Genomic DNA, 17,560 nt, shown 5'->3' on the forward strand with positions numbered 1-17,560 from the left:
TGACACATGGCCTCAGAAAACAGATGGAGGGAGAATGGAGGGATCCTGACAACTTTGATAAGACACCTAAAATATTCCCCTTCCCAAAGGCAAAAAATGCATTGAACTCTTTTACAAGTTTTAGGCCAGAATTAAAACTGCCAAGATATAAACCCCTGGAAAATTGCATTTACTAGGAAAACTGCAACTTACTGTAACCAGTTAGTGCCATTACAATGCCTCGGCATAACAAGATAGATCTCTCAGAGCCAGTTATGAAGCTGAAGGGGTTCATCTGACTAATGCTATCTAACCTTCCACCCTACATTATGAGCACAACATTTTAAATCCTGGTTCACCCTACAAAGTTATTTCAAAGAGGGTTCGGTCTGCTTTCAATATTATACCTGTACCAGTGTCTTCTACATTTGAAGATACATTTCTCTTCTAGATTCCCCAGCACTAAGCCAATCCTATAAGGCTAAAAAGAATTTGAGAACTTCCTCTGAACTGTCGTCTTGTTAGATAAGCTACAACTTTATAGTTTTGAAATGTTTCATTTACTCTTCTTGTCCTCCCTCCCAAGAAGCCCACAGCTATCTCCCATACATAGAAAGAGCATGCACCTGGTGTATTTACATACAGAAATATGTATGGACCAGAATAGACCATACTTCAAACTGTATTAGGCTGCAATAAGCTTCTTCAATGGGAAACAAATGGAACAAAGAACATGGTCATAGCCATCAACAAAGTGTTTGGTGGATTCAGAATTTCACATTGGAAAAATTTCACATTGGCAAATGTGAAATTCTCTTTGGCTAGCACCCACCTATGCTTCCTTTGCCTGTATTTGTCTCTCAGGATCCAACAGATGATTGGTACCAAAGAAAACAAAATAATTGTGGTAGGCATTTTCTTACCTTTCTACAGTTGATACGTCTCCCCCCAATAACGGCCAAACCAAACATACACACACAGAGAGTCAGCCTAATAAATTGACCGCACTCCCAGCTGCTCAGGTTCACCACAGGGGGTCTAGTGACACAGCTCCATCCCGCGACAGTGCTTACACTGACCACATAAGAAAGAAGTCAATTTAATTCAGGTAGTAACAAAGTGTTTGACAATAGCCTTCAACACTCGTTAAAGTTTTGTGCTAACAGTGAAACCAGGCATACCAATACACTTGTCTCTAGTTTTCAGCTACCCTCTCAGTTTTAGTTGATATATATATTTGTCTTCACACCACTCTCGTTCATGGTACCGACCAAAGTACTCTCCTAACACATGAAATGTTGTTAGCTCTTTTAATGTTAAACTGTATGGGGCCATCACACAGTCTTGCAGCAATATCTTTGGTCTTCACAGCGGAGCCATCAATGGATGCAGAATCCTTCAGGATTCCATAGTGCAGGGGTTCTCAAACTGGGGGTCAGGACCCCCTCAGGGGGGGTCACAAGGTTATTACGTGGGGGGAGGAGGGGGTCACGAGCTGTCAGCCTCCACCCCAAATCCTGCTTTGCCTCCAGCATTTATAATGGTGTTAATATATGAAAAGCGTTTTTAATTTATAAAGGGGGTCACACTCAGAGGCCTGCTATGTGAAAGGGGTCACCGGGACAAAAGTTTGAGAACCACTGCTGTAGTGTCTCTCCTCACTTTTTTTTAAAGTATTATTAAAGAGTTTAAGTATTCCTTCAAGACTGTTTGTTAGATTTGCATTGGTTTACACATGCCTCCACACAGCACCTAGGATCAATCCTCGCTCTCTCTCTCTCTCTCTCTCTCTCGCACACACACACACACACACACACACACACACACACACACACACACACAAAAAACAGCTTATTAGGAAAAAATATATAATTGTTTGAGTCCCATAAGATGTCAAGCTTTTTCATTTGCTTATTCATTCATTTGCATTGGTACATAGTTGGGAGTTTTGCAGAGCTAAATTATCCTATTAGACCAACAGAGGGCCCTATTGAACTAGATTTCCTCTCCCCACAATTCCTGTGGCGTTGGGGGGAGGGGGTTGGGGGAAGACAGCAAGGCAGATAGTGTGCAATTGACAAGAGCAACTGCACACCAGAGAGAGAGAGAGAGAAACATCTGTGGGTCTATGATGCTCTCTACCTTTGTTTCCTATAGGACAACTAACCCCCTCATCATCCCCTGCTGTCACCACCAGCAAAAACATGCTGAAAATAGAATGGTCCTGCGGCTGGCACTCGAATGAAACAACTCTCCTCTTTTTGGAAAGCACTAAAGAATTCAACAAAGATTCATCAGAAGCAGAAATTTAATGCTGTCCCCACTAACTGCAAGGTTAATGTTTTGCAACCAGTTAAATCACTGTATATGAGTAACCAGCCCTTTTACAATAGCTCAGCTAGTAACCTTCAAGTTATCAACAGATTCATAAAAATAGGGAGCCAGTTTTTTTCTAGTATTGGGTTGTGGATGAAAATTAAAGGGTTTTTTTACTGATTTAATTTTAAGCTTACAAAACTGTCAACTTTGAGCCCCTTCTATTTTCTTGAGTTTTAAGATGATCACTATATTTGAGGCAGATTACTTTATGTTTGCATAGCACTATGAACAGTAGAGGAATATATAAGGATCGTTTTTAGCATTTGTGTCTTCCTTATTGTAGCATGACAAAGAGTCTAATATTGTGAATGCACACAACTGCCCAAGTTAAATTAAAAAAAAAAAAAATCTTGAATCCTGGAGGAAGTTATTTCACATATATTCCCTAAACAGCATAGGCTAAATAGAAAAAAGTGAAATACAAAATCTGCTGTTCGGCAATCTCGGAATCAGAGTTACTTTCCCCAGTAACAACAGTGTACTTTAGGAATAGCTGACACTGTTGTTAATTTAGTTTTATACTGCAACTTTAAAGTATTTTACAGTTACATATGCCAAAATCCCTATTAGAGAAAGACAGAAAGAAAGAATTTCCTGATCAGAATCCTATAGTGCTCAAACTCTGTACTATACAAATCTGATTTTAGCTATGATTATTGTGGTTCAAAAACAAATGCTATTCAGATATTACAAAAGGTATACTATAACCACAAAATATTAACTAGATGTTTGTATTGTACAAAGATTAAATATGTCAGTATGTATCTAGTTCGTACAGCTATTATCCAGTTTTGATAAGTATTCAAGTGTTCATTCAGAGCAAGTAAGATCAAAGCTTAAAAACATATTCAAAATTGAAATATGTATCTTATGCAGCACATTTAGAGATCATCCCTTAGCTTTTCTTTTATTATTTATATATAGCATTAGATATGCATAGTGCTATGCAAAAAGATAAAGACTAAGCCTGCCCCAAAGAAATTATAAGCTGAATTAATGTAAAAATAGGAGGATATGACAGCACAGGAGCTCAGGTGTGGTGTATGTGTGCATGTGGGGGGGAAGGTGGTACGAGTGGCAGAACAAGAAGATGAGGGTGAACACAAAATGACCATACACTTGGTTTGCAGCATAACTCAAGCATCTTAAAGGTTACAACAGCACATTTCGTTTTAATACCTATAAACACTATAGCTTACGCCTTGAAGCAGTGAGCTTTGAAAAGGGACTTAGGTGGAGCGGAACACAGAGAGGTTATAGATAGCCACATGGAAGAAGGCAAAGGACAGAAAGGGGCATTCAGTCAAGAAACATGTGATGAGCAAAAAATGTGATGGGGAGGAACAGGAGCAGAGAGGTAGAAGGGACATATATTGTGGAGATCCTTGAAAGCAATAATGAGGAACTTGAATTTGGTTCAGGAGGCAAAAGGGAACCGCTGGAGGCATTTTAAGAGGGACTGAAACATTATCGTAGCATTGCACTAAGCAGGTATTTTCTTGGCACTGGATACAGTGTTTTGCCTTCTGCTATTTTCAGTATCTAATGGCCCAACCTAGCAGGTGCCCATCCAAGGCCTGGAGGGCCATGCAGAATCCAGATTGTAGCTCTACAGGAGGCCAGCTAACCAGAGGGAAAGCCTGTATGCTCCAACAAACAAACATCATCTCTGAAAGGGCATGTTGCAGAACTATCCATTAAGAAAAGAGAAACTAAGCCATAAGAGCGGCAAATTCCCTCTGCTGCACTCCTCTCATCCCAGGCACTACCTTCAACAAGCTTTGGACTGGATTAATTGATGTACCAGTGGAAGATTTAAAAGGGCACCGACATGGGTTTTTAAATAATTTAAGAAACATTACTTAAAAACTGCTGTTTTAGGAGCTCCTGCCCCAACTGCCAAAAAACGGATGGAGACACTTCCTCTTTGAACGCCAGTCAGCGGCAAGCCACAACCACCAGGCCATTGGTCCTTTAAAACTTCTCCAGCAGAGTGAAAGTCAACAAATCTGCTGCCCTATGAAGACCTTGGTGGTACTGCCACTGAGAGCGGGGACAGTTTGGAATGTCATATTAGGATGCTGGTAAAGGGAAGATAATTTTCCAAGAACTCCAAGTAGTCTCTCAGACACTTGAGTTTTTATTGGCCAAGTACAATACAACAAACCGTGATAATACAAGCTTCCCTACAATGCTAACGACTCTCAAACATAACCTGAAAGGATCACCTGTAGAAAAAAAGGTCATTCTCGGTGTTCAGCCAACCTTGGAAATATCAGCAGAGAAGCCAACAAAGGTGCCAGACAGTTTTCATAAAAAAAACAAATGTGAATACCCTATGTACACCCTTGTGTGATGTGAAGCTGTGGTAATAATGTGTATTGTATTGCAATGAGGGGCTGTCCATTTATGTAATGTTTTTTTTCCTCTCTCTCACTTCTCTCTCACTCAAAGTCAACTCCCTGTTTTTCTTCATACCACACATTAAAGATTCCAAAGTTACCTCAGTGGGGGCTGGCGTACTGGGGTTATGAGCACGTGCATCGTATGTGCCCAAATGAGAGTACAACACATTACCTGTTTCCTTAAGTCCTGAGCCGATCTATGAAGAGGGTGGTGGTTGTTAGCAGTGAGCCCTTTCGTTGAGGAGCCAGTATTTGTAGTAGGATGGTGATTAGCAGCAGCCTGGTCTTTTCGGCTCTCAGCCCTGTGTTCACTGTTCCTCTCCTTCCCCGATGTGGTCTCTTTGCTTTTGTGTTTATGGGTAGTTTCTTTCTCCTTCGTTGATTTGCTGGACCCATTGAAGACTGGAAAGTGAGAAGGGAAAGCAGTGGAGAGATGGGGGTTGGGTGTGAGAAAAAAAAAAAATATTTGAAACCAGCTTCTTCATTTAAAAAGCTTTAAAAAAAAAACTTAAGCTGCTGTCAGCATTAGACGTTTAGTAGGTGCCTCGTTATATACAAATCAAAATAAAGACAAATAAAAAACTAGCGGGACTACCAAGTTACATTTTGTGTACCTATAAAAACAGATTTCCTGAAAACAGCCAGGACCTTAAATTATCAAAAACAGACAGAATTTAACATTTAAATTAACATTCACCAGGTATATTCCTGTTTTCATTGTCTGAACAAATACAGACCAGCAAATTTCATGTTTGTTTATAGTTATGGTGACCAGACGTCCTGTTTTTAAAGGGACAGTCCCATGTTTAAGTCCTCCTGCAGGTGTCCTGACATTTTCTTAAAAACGGGCAAATTGTTCCGTATTTTCTGTCCCTCTCCCCCATCAGTAATGGCGGGGGAAAGGGGTGCGCTAAGCTCCCGGGGCAGGGGCTTAGCACCCTCTTCTCACACAGACAGACAGACACCCTCCTTGCATCCTGTCCCCAGGGAGCGCGAGACTGCTCCCTCCCCTGCTGCACCACTTCTCTGGCTGGGTTTGCTGAAGCCCTGCAGTCAGGTTTCCTAGGCCCTGGTGCACAATGCATCCTTAGTAGGATTGCCAGTTTTGGTTAGATGTATTCCTGGAGGTTTCATCCCATGACCATCTTTAATTCCTGGAGACTTCAGGGCAATCCTGGAGGGTTGGCAACCCTAATTCTTAGGGTTTAACCCCTTTCTGCCTGTGCTGGGTTATGTCGGTGGCCAGCAGCAGCCGGGAGGTGTTACCCGCCTTTCGTTACTGTGCGGGTAGGAAGTGACAAGCCGCGCGGGGAGTGGGAGGGGGGGGGGGAAAGAGGGGGAGGAGAGAAGAGACGGAGGAAGAATGAGTTTTGGCAAGACACAGGCCAGGTCATTTCCCCACTCCACAGCTGGAAGCAGCTCCTGTCCCTTTGCTCCCGCACAGGGCAGAAAGGCTGCTACTGGCCACATTCTGGTGTAAACCCTGGCAGAAATCTGGAGGGGGGGGTGGGCATATGACCCCGTGTGCCCCAGCACATGTTGCCTCGAGAAAACATGACACCAGGTACCAGGAGAGGCGGGTCCGTCCCGGGGGCCCAGCCAGGCATGCAGGGCAGAGTCTGTCGGCCACACACACCCTCCCCCACCACTATGAGAGAGGAGTAAGGGTGTGTGTTGCCTCTCCCACTGTGTGTGAGGGGAGTGTCACCATTCCCCTATAGCCTTAAAGATAAGAAGGTAAATAAAAGGGACTCCGTCAACTAGATGTTAATTTGAATGTTTGTACTGCCTAATTCTGATTGATTGCCGTAGAACTCGCTTGTATACGAGTAATTTTACCAGGTGTCCCATATTCAACATAGAGAAAGATGGTCACCCTATTTATAGTCCGTTTCTAATCAGTTTTCTGGAGTTACACTGTTGGGATTACAAACACTACAGGAGAATGGTGTTGCTTTAAAAAGAATGGTTTCCACTGGAATTTTTAAAAATTATGGAAGTGTTCCTCTGGAGAATATTCTAGTAACCAAACAACAAAAATGTCTGTTGACCCAAACTTATTCAACAATTTCCCTTTAAGGTGTTTTCTTAGAGCAAACGTGCTACAAATAAAAAAGATTCCTTGATTAAGAAAGAAAAGGAACTAATGAGATGAGAAAATTAATTACTTTAACACAGAGATACTATTTTGAACATATTTTATAAGAGATTCTGGGCACACACCCCTAACTACTAGTGTTATCTGTTTGAAACACTTGCTTATGTGAATTAAATGAAATGCTTCTCCTAAAATGAAAGTTGCACTACAGCTTTTTCTCCTCAGTAAACATGACGCACGCTTGCTATGCTTTCCATTAGATCCAGGATGGGGATTTCAGATCCACCTACACACGTTCTCTATTACTTTAAACAACAAAAACACACCCTTAGTGGACAGAATGATGTGCTTCTAGATCTAGATTGCCTCAATGCTGACTGCTTTCCCTCCCCCGCCCACAGCACACGTTCAATGTGTCACGAATTGAGTGGTTATTTGGATTATTTACCAGGTTGGGTTGTGGTGGTAACATTTAAGAAGATGAATGTAAAAGTCTGAGGTCAGCTGGGTAACTTCATTCTTACATCCCCTGCACCTCCCATTTCCTGGGGCACAGAGCAAGTGGAAACTACTGTTATAACAAAAAATATTGATGATCTCAGGATTAACAGCATCAGACTCAGACGCACAAGATCCAAGATGAAATCCTGTTGCCACAGAAGTCACTGCAAGTTTTATCACTGACTTTGATGGAGTCAAGATTTCACCCCTGGTTTCTATTCCCAGCTCTGCCACAAACTTCTTGTGTGACTTTGGGCGAGTCCCCTAGACTCTGTGCCTCAATCTCCCAATTTGTTAAATGGGGGTGATAATACATCCCTTTCTCTTAGGAGGTGTCAGGAGGATAAATTTATTCTTACTTGTAATGAGTTCTAAGATCAGATGGAAGGCACTATAAAAAAGCTAATATTATTAACCAAAGAGGATTTTGCAAAAATATATTTTTTTTTAAATAAGATGCACTACACACACGATGAATTTTTAACTTTGTTAAACATGTATTTCCTCACTGGACGCAAGTGCATTTTTACTCAGTGGGAACAAACTGGGTTTACTGCATAAATGGTTCTGCATACACAGAACCATAAGTCAAAGGATAAGTTTTCTGTATCCCATTGCCATTTTATATCTGCAAATTACTAAACAAAAAACATAGCCAAAAAGTCAAATTGTGTGTGTGTGTGTGTGTGTGTGTGTGTGTGTGTGTGTGTGTGTGTGTGTGTGTGTGTGTGTGTGTGTATATATATATATATATATATATATATATATAAATAAAAGCTTGAACAAGAGAAAGTATATTTTGTACTCAACAGATCATTAATTTTAAGTGTCGTGGGAACCCTGCCAGTTTTACCCTTCTGAGTAATTATCTTTTGTCTTAATTTGTAAGATTCTTGAAAGCGGGAGAGGGAGAAGTAGGAGAGAGGAAAAATATATTCATTCTCACAGGAAAAGCCTAAGCCCTGAAAACATAATAGAAAAGAGAGAAAACTGGATGCAAAGCAGTTCTAGTCATACTGTCCCTAATTAAAACAATAATTGGTATCAGCCTCTTTAAAGATCACTATTCATTTCTTTGAACAACACTTAGAACTGGTATTGTGCCCATATATAAAACACTACTCTAATAATGAGTACACGTAAATATACATATTTGTATACAAACCTCTCAAAGTTAAATTAGGCTTTAATGCTACAAAAAAAAAATCAAGCATTTACAATAAACACAAAAATTCTCATTCTGATCTCACCCAAGTGAAAGTGAGAAGTAAATCCATTCAAGTTAATGCAGTTACACCAGTGTGAATCAACATAAATGAAATCAGACTCAGGCCTGAAGTGGTGACAAAAGGTCATTTCTATGAAATTATAAAAGTATCACCATATGAGAAAAATAATTAAAGGGGAAATCATATTGTCAAAGTGTCTTTGACTAGAAGACAGCAACATGCACTTGCCTAAGAAAAAGAAAACTGAAATACTATTGAGACTAAATCTGATTTAAAACAAGCCAGCTACTAATTCCTGGTACCTGGCTGTCTGTTTTGAGAAAGTAGGATGGTCACCCCTTTACAGCTTATCTAAAAAACTGAATATACATATTTATTCATTACAGTGACAGTGTTTGCCGTCCCAGAAATACTCTCATCTGCCTGCTTGCCAAATTTCTGCTTTTCTTATAGCAGTTTTCTTACTAAGTGTACTCCCAACTGAAAGGGTGGAAGAAAAAAGGTTTCAGTCTTGAAGTTATTTTTTAAAAACACAATTAAAAGGAAAAAACCTTTTGGAGACTTTAATTATTATGCTACTATAAGCAAGCAGGTCTGTTCTCCTAAATGAGACTTTTAGCTAAAGGCAAGTAAGAGAGAGAACTATCCCCAAGCAAGAATAAAAACCTCTATAGGCAAATTATTAATACATATAATTTCAAACAAGATGGTTCAGAACCATTTAATCTGATGTATCTGTGAACACCTATACTCAGAATACTGTTTCCTTAAAGCAGTTTGAGAAACATATGGAGTGCATGCAACTCCCTGCTCTAAGTCAGTGGTGATGACCAAATGTGCGAAGGAAACAGAACCCTTAATAACTCAAGCCTTGTCTATACTGGGGTTTTTAAGCCATTGGTATAGCTGTAAAAGTAGAGACTTAGGGTACATGATTTGTACCAGCACAGCTTCCCCTGGTTCAGCTCTTGTGTTTGTATTCTGAGCATAGGTAGTCACAGAAAGGTTCAGATACGATGACTTTTGCCTGTTGTGTTTGAAACCTGACCCACTACAAATTGCACTGCACTGGTGTAAATTGTGTCCGCACTTGGGGTTTGACTGGTACCACTACAATGGTGACTCAAAACCCCATTACAGATAAGGCCTCGGTTCTTCTCAGTACTAGAGATAAATTACATTTGAGAAAGAAATTGCCACTTACTGAGTTTTAAAAATTTACTGCACTTTTTGCAACACTTTTTCTAAGAGAAGTCCTTAAAAACTAACACATACCCAAGTTTGCTAAACCATGTCCAGCACTAGAGCTGCTTTGTACTGTATATGATGATAGCTAAACTCAGTCTTATAAATATTTAAAACACTAACTAGTTAGGTTCAAGCTACAGCTGGCTCTGTGTATAGAGCTTTCCCTCACAAACACTCCTTGGGCTTATCCTACCCTATTTTTACACAGGAGATACCGTATGAATGTACTGGAAAGATTGGTGGGAAACCTGTGTGTGGCAGATTTTCCTATGCACTGGTATTTTGAGGATAAGGCAAGGTACAGCAGAGCCTGTGCTGCATTAATAAAATGAATCTACACATTAATAAAATTGTATTTAATAAATAATAATTATATATCTATAAAATCAGGAGGGGAAGAGGGGTAAAAAGGAGAAGTTTTATTTTGGAGAGGAAAAGGGAACCTCCGCAATTTCCTGAACATGAGCTAGATATTCAGCTGCACGCCTCATGTCGTTACACCCATCTCTCCCCAAACCCAATGACTGCCTGGTACTAATTCTGCATTATTATACAAAGACCTCTCTCTCTCTTGCAGAAATTCATTTTTAAGTCAGTGTGTCTGAAAACATTCATTTGGCTCCCAAACAGCCTTAAAGGACCAAACGATTTTAAAAGGTTTTTCCCTCCTGCATGAACTAGAGATGTGGGCTATTCACCCAAATCTGACTATTTAAAATAAAATTTCACCTGTTTTCTTTAGGTGCCATAGATCTTCAGAGTTGTACTGAGCATTGCTTACAAACTCACGTTCTGACCCCACAAATTCTTCTATGTCGGTTTGAGAAGGTACTTACTACATCATCAGGTGCTAAACTGAATAAAATAGGATGGCATTGTTGTTCATGTATCTCAACCCTAGCTCAACTTTATCTAAATTGTAGGTGCACAACTCCATGGTAAGATTTCTTGCTGCATTCTACAGGTTAAAAGGCAGTTGTTGTGGATTATGCTGTAGGCTTCTTGCAGCCAATCATGTCGTTTAAAACTATGTGTAAATAAGTATGTGGTGGGGGAGAGGGAGGAATGTTAATGATGTAAAATATTTTTGTTTTTCAAACCTTCAAAGCTAAAATGCAGAGTTTTGTCCTATTCTAGCACCTCTCTCACTATTCAACTCACCTATCATGACCAATAGATGTCAAAAGGGTCTCTCCTCGAGCAGTGAGTCCATATAACATTAGCCCATGTGAGATAACAAGTCTTTCACTCAGATTTCAATTCCATTCTTTTTCAGTTTCAGGCTCCCCTATTCCTTTCTTCAGGTCATGAGGCTTTTCAGTAGCTGAGATACAAGAGTCCCAAACTGTGGTGTCTAATTTGCATATTTAGATATGCAAATTACTGCAGAACTGGTAATTTTCATGTTACAAATATTTTTGCAGAAAAATTACATGTGCAAAAATATGTTTATTGCAACAATTACTGGTTCTATGATATTTCAACAAAAGGCTGCAAATCGTACAAATAAGTGGCAATTCACTTTCTAGGCTAGCACCATGCCTCTAAAATATTCTTGTTCTATACTGGGGAAAACAGATATGTTTCTATGTTTTTTTTTTTCCCTTGCCAAGACAAATCCAATTGGATGTGATAGTTGTTGTACCTAGGGTGATCAGACGACAAGTGTGAAAAATTGGGATGGGGGGGGGGGGGGAGGATAGGCACCTATACAAGACAAAGCCCCAAATATCAGGACTGTCCCTATAAAATCAGGACATCTGGTCACCCTAGTTGTACCTCATGCATATACCCCAAAATATCAAATTCAGTGCAGAACAAAACTGAGTAGCATAATTTGCATTCAACCACACATTCAGGATTCCCATGCAAATATTCAGAAACACTGACATTCACAAGTGATGCTACTTATGGCATAGCTCACAGGACACTGTGCGATGCGTTGAAATGAAGAACAATAAGCACCCCCTGATCTCTTACAGGGAATTTGTTACTACGAGTCTATATATGTACTGAGAATCGTTTTGCTAAATTACCCATTGCAAATTGAGAAGTGAAGTGTTCTTCAGTGTTTTTCTTTCCTCTTTTTTTTTTTTTAAATAAATGCCCTAAAATCCAACATAGTATTTGCAGTGATGTCTCCTTGCTTTATCTGAAGACCCAATCTACATTAAGAGTAAAAATGTATTTGCCAGAAAGGTTTTTAAATGTGACCCTTCCAAGAATAGTTTTTTTCCCTTCTGCCCAAAAGCCCTAATAGTAAAAGTTTTACAAACCATGTTCTAGACACATTTCAGAACATGGTTTATAACGGATTCGGATACCGTTAGGCCCAGTTTGCACTGGCCAAGGAAAAATGAAAAGTTGAGCTTGGATGATTGAAGTATATTGAGAGCAAAAGTGACCTTCTCAGATAAGGGAGCGCCACATTCACAGTTCTCTCAGTTTTTGACAATTTTTTTTAAATTGATGTCAGAAATATGGAATCCTGAAATCTTCACATTTGAAGAAATTAGTCAATCGCTACTTTAAGCTTCTTAGTCTGCTACAAGAGAATTCTTGTGATTCTCCCATTTTGGGGAGTTTGCAGACATTTTAAACACATTGCACATCTAGGCACTAGCAATTATGGAGGTATGTGCTCAAGGTCAAAATGAGTGAATGGTTCAGCTGAGATTAAAATCCAGTCTCCAGAACTTCTGTTCTAACCACTGCAACACAGAGACTCCTCTGTTTTCCATAAATTAATGCTGAAATTCACCACAAAATTCTATAATATGTATCAGGAAGCTTGAAGTTAAAAGGCAAACCACATGATTTTAAAAAGGAATAAAAAGACCATTGCTGCACATTCTATACATCTATTTCAACCATTTAAAAATACTATAACAGCAAGAGTGATTTTTTTTTATTCTCACTAAAGATTCATCTGGTCTCTTAGCTGGTAAGATAGTCTTTGAAGTCAGTTGCAGAGTGGAAACCAAGTGATTCAATTGATTAAGTTCTAGCTTTCACCATTTTAACCCTTAGTGTGAATCCTAAAGCAATTAAAATCACTCTGACTGGGAGCTCAATGCCATGTTTAGCTTTAGGGCTTACTCAAAACATCCCCCCCCCCCCCCCAAAAAAAAGATCCACACAATGGAGGGGGGGAAGTCATTGGTATTATTTGTTGTTCAATTTGGCAGAAGTTTTACAAACTATATGTAGCACTTGTTTGTGCTTTAGTCCATGAGCATGCTATTTACAAGAATTATCACTTTTATTCTCTGTTACTGTTCACAAGCAACTACAAATTCTCTCCTTTAGAGGAAATGCTGCTAAATTCATATTAACCAATCTGCTCTTTTGTCTGGCTCATCTTGCTTGCAACACGTTCGAAAATAAATTAAAAAGCAAAATTTTTTGAAGTTCCCATAAACAATACAAAGACAAACGATATCTGGTGTGTATGGTGACAAATTACTCCACAAGATACACCTGAAACTGTACAAAGGACTCCTTTCAACCAAATATTAATGTCTGACCAAGACAAAAAGCCAGGAAAAGACTCTGCTATCACCATCCAAGTCTTTAACAGGGGCTGCTGCAAACTCACTTTAACATCTGCTAGACTCTCCCGTAATCAGTTGCAATGTGGCAATGAAGTGGTACCAATTTTTAAAAGCACAGCTCCACCATTTTCCCTCGTGGCAACTGCACCAATCTCTCAGAAAACAGTTTAACCACAAAATTATTGCTGCCTGCACTTCGATATTGCGTCAGGGACAATGCCTATCATACTACTGCATATTTCTCTCTCCACTCTAGCACGAAGGTTTGGGGGGGGAGGTGGAAGGGGCAAACACTTATCTCCCTATACATTCTCCTACTCTATATCATAGCTAGATATTCACAGTGTGATGGAAATACCATGAAAGTGGGAATATAACAATACATGTAATAGTGCAGCAGGGTAGGAGTAGAGAAGCCAATTTACTCATTCCTCTAATATGAGTAAAACTAATTCACATGTATGAAAGTTTCTAATGTGTGTGTATTTTCCACTTAGGCAACACCACTGAACAAAAGACTCCACAGGTTACAAAAACATATACAAATAGTTTGTAAGAACTGAGTACTCCAGCAACACATCATATTACTGCTACAGGCCAGTACAATCATAGTGGTAAATGATCATGTCATCCTGGAAATTTAACGTGCCTCCTGCATTTATTAGGAAGCAATTATTTGACACTATCTAATGACACTAATCAAGCTTTGAACTTTTGCTGTTTTAGGTCATAGCAAATGTTTAACATTTTCAGGCCTATAGTGTTTGTCTACACGTAGTACTGTAAAAACAAAAGACTTTAATCCATTAAAAATTGACTCCCATGCTAGATTAAGCTGAACTGGAGCAGCCATTCCCATCTGCTTTTGTGTGTGGTCTCATTTGAAACAGACACGCAAACCAGCAACAAATATGACAGACACTGAAAACTTAAGGAACTCTCAAACTAGGTAGCTTTTAATACACAAAGCACCTTCTGGGGGAGATTATGTTTCATCACCTTTGACAAAACATTTCACATAATCCCTCAAGTACTATATAAAGGTCTTCAGCATAACTATTAATGCATAAGCCTCACTTATATTGACTCTGATTAGTGATGAAGAGTATCAAGTCATTATTAAGAGTGAAAATAATTAAACACTTTACCCCCAACTGAGGGTTCAGGTGTGTCTGATTTCAAGCTAATTTCAAAGTGGCTGCACTTCAGGGCATTCTGAAAGAAAATGTACCAATGTACAGTAACCCTTTTGGCACAACATACACATGTATTTAAAGCCCTGCATCTTACAGAGCTGAGAGTCTCATTTGCGCTATTCACAAGTCTGTACTGGTTAATTCTGGACTTTGATGCAAGGTGTGAAGTTTGGATCCTACAATCAAAGGTGTTCAGATTCAGGCCTTTTACAACACTAAAATTGTTGCTAAAAAAACTTGTGAACTGTACTATGGCCAGGTATCCTCTTCCCTTCTATTTCTGTGCAACTGGCCCAAAAACAGAGAAATAAACTTACCCTTCACTTAAGATGGTTATAAGGAACACAAAGTGCCACAACTAAAAAAAAGGCCTAAGAGTATACCCAGAAACTAGTGCCTTTTGGGGGGGCTTCACTGGTTTTGTGACCAGGTGGGTGGATACATGCATGAGGTAAGGCAGTACACTCAAACTGAGAACACAGAAGTGAGTGACAGAGACAGAGGCAAAAAGCAAGAAAACGAAGAAACAGCCTGTAAGCATAGTGTGACCCTGGAAAACAGCTAGAAAGAAGATTTTAGGGTCTGATGCCAGCTAAAGAGGCTTGGATGGCAAGCTATGAAATTGCTCCTTCTGTTATTGGTTCATCCTGCTTTTGGAGAAGCAGAATTTTGTACATTCCTTACAAATAAACCAGATTGCACCAAAGTACCAGACTCCATCAATTTCTACCTCCAACTGGAGCATCCCCAGAGTACTGAACTTTGACTAGTTGCTTGGGTCAAAAAGGGGCAATAGTACCTTTGATCCTACAAACAGTTCCTCATAAAGAAAACTCTCATGCAAAATGGGAATGAGACAGCAGGAAGCGGAGAAGCCTGGATCTCCTAGTGTTTTCCTCAGAAGGAAGAAAGAGCAAAGAACCCAGGTGCAGCCAGCAATGGCCACTTCCATCTTCCCTGGAAAGCCGGCTACGACAAGGAGTTTGTGCCCTTCTGCAGAGAGGAGGGGAAAGGATCCGGCAGACATTGCAGGGCCAACTCTCCATAGCAAAGAGATATCGTGGAAGGGAATAGGGAATACAGAATTTGTTTATTGTGGTGAACAGCCCTGATTTAACATAGGGTGATGCTGATGTCTATTGGACCATGTGGGCTTTGGTGGTAGTGGGACACGGCAGCTCAGGTTCTTTTCACCCTGGCTAGTAGGCTTAGTCCTGAGGTTAGTAGGAGTTCAAGACATGTTGTGGTGACACACGCTGATTAGTTTATCTGGATATGACTGACAACCATATGAAGAAAATAGGTTGTGACTAATGCAGCTCTGATGATATCCTCCCCCCCCCCCAAAAAAAATTACCGTATGTAGGGGTGAAGTCCTATGTTACTGACAAGGCTAACTGCAGCTTAGAAACTCAGCTGCAACTGTGCTAGCAACATCTCACATCCGAAATTAAAATGCTCCCTCTTGGATATATTTTGGTGATTATTTTGTTTTTTCTATTTAATTTAAATAACATTAAATTATTCCAAATTAAATATCTAAGTCAGGGGTTGGCAACCTTTCAGAAGTGGTGTGCCGAGTCTTCTTTTATTCACTCTAATTTAAGGTTTCACATGCCAGTAATATATTTTAACGTTTTTAGAAGGTCTCTTTCTATAAGTCTATAACACAATAATAGTTTAGTTATATATGTAAGGTAAATAAGGTTTTTAAAATGTTTAAGAAGCTTCATTTAAAATTAAATTAAAATGCAGAGCCCCCCGGACTGGTGGCCAGGACCCGGGCAGCGTGAGTGCCACTGAAAATCAGCTCGCGTGCCGCCTTCGGCCTGCATGCCAGAGGTTGCCTACCCCTGATCCAAGTAAAGGCAGCTAGGAAACAAACGCCAAACAACAGCATCAGGGATTAGCAAAATTGTTTTCACCAGGCAGCTCTAACCAGCTCCCTGGCTGCTCATTTGTATTTCTCCCACAGACCGACAGAATTGCAGCCTCTTGACAGAAGCTGGATAAAAGGGAAGATGCGAACAATTTTCATGGTATGGACAGTATCAGTTTTCTCCCAGATGTGAAGTCACTGCAAGGCTGAGAATATAATTCAGTTCTTAGAATTCTTTACGAGGCAGCGTCCCCCACAACTCCCACCCTCGCTTCTCAACCGTATGCTGCAGGAAGACAGACAGAATGATTTAGGACCTACCATGCCCATTTGAAACGTGCTTATGTATTTTTCCTTTCCTGGGGGTTGACTGGCATGAAGATGAAGTATTGTTTGTGGCTGCCTTTGTATCCTCTGTCTCCTCATCCTCTTCTTCATCCTCCTCCTCGTCCTGAGAGCTTCCAAAATATACCATGTTGCTGGGCAGCGCTGGAGAACCTGATCATTATGAAGAAAAGGCTCATTAATGTCATTCCATTATTCCTCTGAGCTACCAGCATTAATCACAACCTAATTTAATGTTAAACATAGCGGAAAGAGGAGGTCAGACTAATGCATGCCTTCAGTTTTAGTAATGCTATTACAAAAGGGATGTATACAAAGGCCACACTTCCAGACTCTATTACTAAGTTAAACCAAAAAAAAAAAAAAAAAAAAAATCTTCCTAAAAGCCCACATTAGCAGTCCTATTTATTCAACAAAACACTGAAAGCACATGCCTAAAGCGGAGCATGTCTCTAAGAGCTTTGCTGAACATTGGTGGTCTTAGCCATGTGCTTAAATGCTTTGCTGAATTGGGGCCAAAGAGAGTATGGATAAACTAACCTATAGCCCAGGAACACTTTAAAGTAATAATACTTAGTATTTATAGTGCTTTCCAGCTGAAGATCTCAAAGCACTTTGCACAGATGGGTTATTGTCTCTATTCTACAGATAGAAAAAAAACAAGGCATAAAGAAGTCTAAGTAACTTGCCTAAGTTCACCCAGCAGGTCAATGGTAGAGAGTGGAATAGAATCAAGATTCTATTCTC

The 17,560-nt window shown here is 39.9% G+C and overlaps 1 protein-coding gene across 3 annotated transcripts in view; it reads right to left on the reverse strand.

The window, feature by feature from the left end:
- Positions 1-16,966, reverse strand: part of JARID2 (jumonji and AT-rich interaction domain containing 2) — a 61,909-nt gene extending 44,943 nt beyond the window's left edge. For all 3 annotated transcript variants that reach the window (XM_034762361.1, XM_034762362.1, XM_034762363.1), the window contains exons 1-2: positions 16,790-16,966; positions 4,936-5,165 (exon numbers count right to left, since the gene is read on the reverse strand). In XM_034762361.1, the coding sequence (XP_034618252.1) occupies positions 4,936-5,165; positions 16,790-16,943 (384 nt within the window). In that variant the 5' untranslated portion in view covers positions 16,944-16,966. The remainder of the gene's footprint in view (positions 1-4,935; positions 5,166-16,789) is intronic.
- Positions 16,967-17,560: the final 594 nt, after the last annotated feature.

Source organism: Trachemys scripta, chromosome 2 (genome assembly GCF_013100865.1).
Source record: "Trachemys scripta elegans isolate TJP31775 chromosome 2, CAS_Tse_1.0, whole genome shotgun sequence".
NCBI classification, from domain to species: Eukaryota; Metazoa; Chordata; order Testudines; family Emydidae; genus Trachemys; species Trachemys scripta.